This window comes from Helobdella robusta (assembly GCF_000326865.2).
Source record: "Helobdella robusta unplaced genomic scaffold HELROscaffold_95, whole genome shotgun sequence".
NCBI classification, from domain to species: Eukaryota; Metazoa; Annelida; class Clitellata; order Rhynchobdellida; family Glossiphoniidae; genus Helobdella; species Helobdella robusta.
In genome coordinates this window covers 470103-472903 of record NW_008705542.1, presented here as the reverse complement: position 1 = coordinate 472903, position 2801 = coordinate 470103, and the positions used below count along the sequence as shown (strand labels likewise).

At 35.6% G+C, this 2801-nt stretch overlaps 1 protein-coding gene across 1 annotated transcript; it reads right to left on the bottom strand.

Annotated features, from left to right (window-relative positions):
* Positions 1-526: 526 nt before the first annotated feature.
* HELRODRAFT_182942 (hypothetical protein) lies at positions 527-2544 on the bottom strand (the record flags this gene model as incomplete). Its single annotated transcript, XM_009033656.1, has 3 exons — positions 527-916; positions 1780-2111; positions 2529-2544. The coding sequence occupies 3 exons, from the start codon at positions 2542-2544 to the stop codon at positions 527-529; spliced, it is 738 nt and encodes a 245-aa protein (XP_009031904.1).
* Positions 2545-2801: the final 257 nt, after the last annotated feature.

Sequence of the window (2801 nt, the reverse complement as noted above, 5' to 3'; positions counted from 1 at the left end):
GGGATTCCCATATTTTTTCATTTTCTCGTCCGCTGCCCTGGCCGCGGCCAAACCGCATTCTTTACTTGTCAGGTTTACGTATCGTTCGGCGAGGGTGCCAGGGACCGTAACATCCCACGCCAAACATCTGCCGGCTCTCCAAGGTATTAGGTATTGTATGTATGTATGTATGCATGCATGCATGCATGCATACATATGTATGTATGTATGTATGTATGTATGTATGTATGTATGTATGTATGTATGTATGTATGTATGTATGTATGTATGTATGTATGTATGTATGTATGTATGTATGTATGTATGTATGTATGTATGTATGTATGTATGTATGTATGTATGTATGTATGTATGTATGTATGTATGTATGTATGTATGTATGTATGTATGTATGTATGTATGTATGTATGTATGTATGTATGTATGTATGTATGTATGTATGTATGTATGTTAAAACCAAAACATGATGAGTGACACTGAACCGTCAAACATCAAGTAACAAATGGATTGACACTTTGATTTGTCGTTAATTGCACGTGACGGCATTCAGTTGGATATTTTCAAGCACACAGACACGCAGGAACCGCTGCAACAAGCACGAAATGTGGTTAGTTGCGAAAAACAGTTCCCTGCTGTCGCCTGATCTGACGCTGATCATTTTGCATATTTCCTTAAGAAATTTAAGGGTGTTGGGGTCCATCGAGCCGAGAACCTCGATACATATTGGCAAGAATTCCATCGAGGGGAGGGCATTCCCATATTTTTTCATTTTCTCGTCCGCTGCCCTGGCCGCGGCCAAACCGCATTCTTTACTTGTCAGGTTTACTATCGTTCGGCGAGGGTGCCAGGGACCGTAACATCCCACGCCAAACATCTGCCGACTCTCCAAGGTATTGGTGTGCATCCGTCCGGGCGCCTACCATTATGCGCAGAAATGCTGGATGGTTCCTTGAGAACCGGGTTTGAAGCCTTGGAGAAGAGCCGACAAATGTAATCGTTTAGCGCTGAGTGACGTAGTTGACGGCCCCCACCCAGGCGACAAACCAAACCGTGGTGCCCAAACTCGTCCACCCCAGCGATGTATGTATGTATGTATGTATGTATGTATGTATGTATGTATGTATGTATGTATGTTAAAACCAAAAATGTATGTATGTGTGTGTGTGTATACATTTTTCATTCTTTCAATTCGATTCTTCATTTTTTCATTTATTCTTTCAATCAAACATTCGTTCATTCATTCATTCATTCATTAATCCATTCATTCATCTATTCATTCATTCATTCATTCATTCAAAAATTTGTCATCCCATCATCGTACGACCTTCCTCATCTTCTTGTTGTCGCCATGTCTGCAAAATAGTAAGAAGCATATTTATTTTTATTATTTTTGTTATTGTTATTATTGCTGCTGTAATTATTATTATTATTATTATTATTATTAATGCTCTTGTTGTTTTTGTTGTTGTTGTTTGCGCTTGTTAACAGCTCTACACTGTCGTCATAATCATCATCATCATCATCATCATCATTGTTAATCCTTATGATAATATTATTATTAGTAGCAGATGTAGTAGTAGTAGTAGATGTAGTAGCAGCAGATGTAGTAGCAGCAAATGTAGTAGCAGCAGATGTAGTAGCAGCAGATGTAGTAGCAGCAAATGTAGTAGCAGCAGATGTAGTAGTAGTAGATGTAGTAGCTTCAGCAGCAGCAGCAGTATTCAGGTTGTCAATTTTTTCCCTCGCTTGAAACCTAAGGCGTTCGTTGTCGATACCAACTTTCTTTGTGTTACCAATTTTATAGAAATTATTATTATTGTTTTTATTATTATTATTATTGTTATTGTTGTTGCTGTTATTATTATTCGTGTTTTTGCTATTATTGTCACTGATGTTATTCAAAATTTTGACAATGTCGTCGTTATTATTATTATTGTTGTTGTTGATGTTGTTATTGTTGTTGTTGTTGATGATGATGTTGTTGTTGTTGTTGATGATGATGATGTTGTTGTTGTTGTTGTTTTCTATATTATTATTATCAGCATCCAATTTCGCTCTAATATTGTCCCTAAAAATGGGACTCGTCTGTGATAGGTTGGCCGATTTCGATACTGATGACGACAGAGGTGATGATGATGATGATGATGATGATGATGTAGGTGGTGATGATGATGATGATAGATGTGATGATGATGATAGGGATGATGATGATGACGATGTTTTCTTAGGGGTCCATCTGTTGTAACTATTGCTGTAGTAACCTAATGACGATGATGATGATGATGGCGACGATGATGATGACGATGATGATGATGGTTGAGATGATGATAGGGGAGATGATGATAATGATGACGATGATGATGACGATGATGATGACCGATAAATACAGAAGCTGTTGATGATAGTTTTGAAACGTCGGCGATGATAATGATAACATATGACGATGCTAAAAAGAATAATAATTATAGTAATAATACTAATAATAATAATAATAATAACAGAACAGCTTCAATTCTTTGTCTACTAACTTCTAATTTGTTTCATTTTTTTGATCCAGCAAAACCAAACAAAAAACCGAAGCAATAATAACAATTATAATAATAATAATTATTATTATTATTATTGTTATTATTATATTTAATAATAATTAAAAGCGGTGCACGAAGTATTGTTGCTCGATTAGCTATAAGAAATTAAAGTGTTCTTCATATTTAAACCAGGAAAACGAATCATATATGTATGTATATATATATATATATATATATATATATATATATATGTGTGTGTGTGTGTGTGTGTGT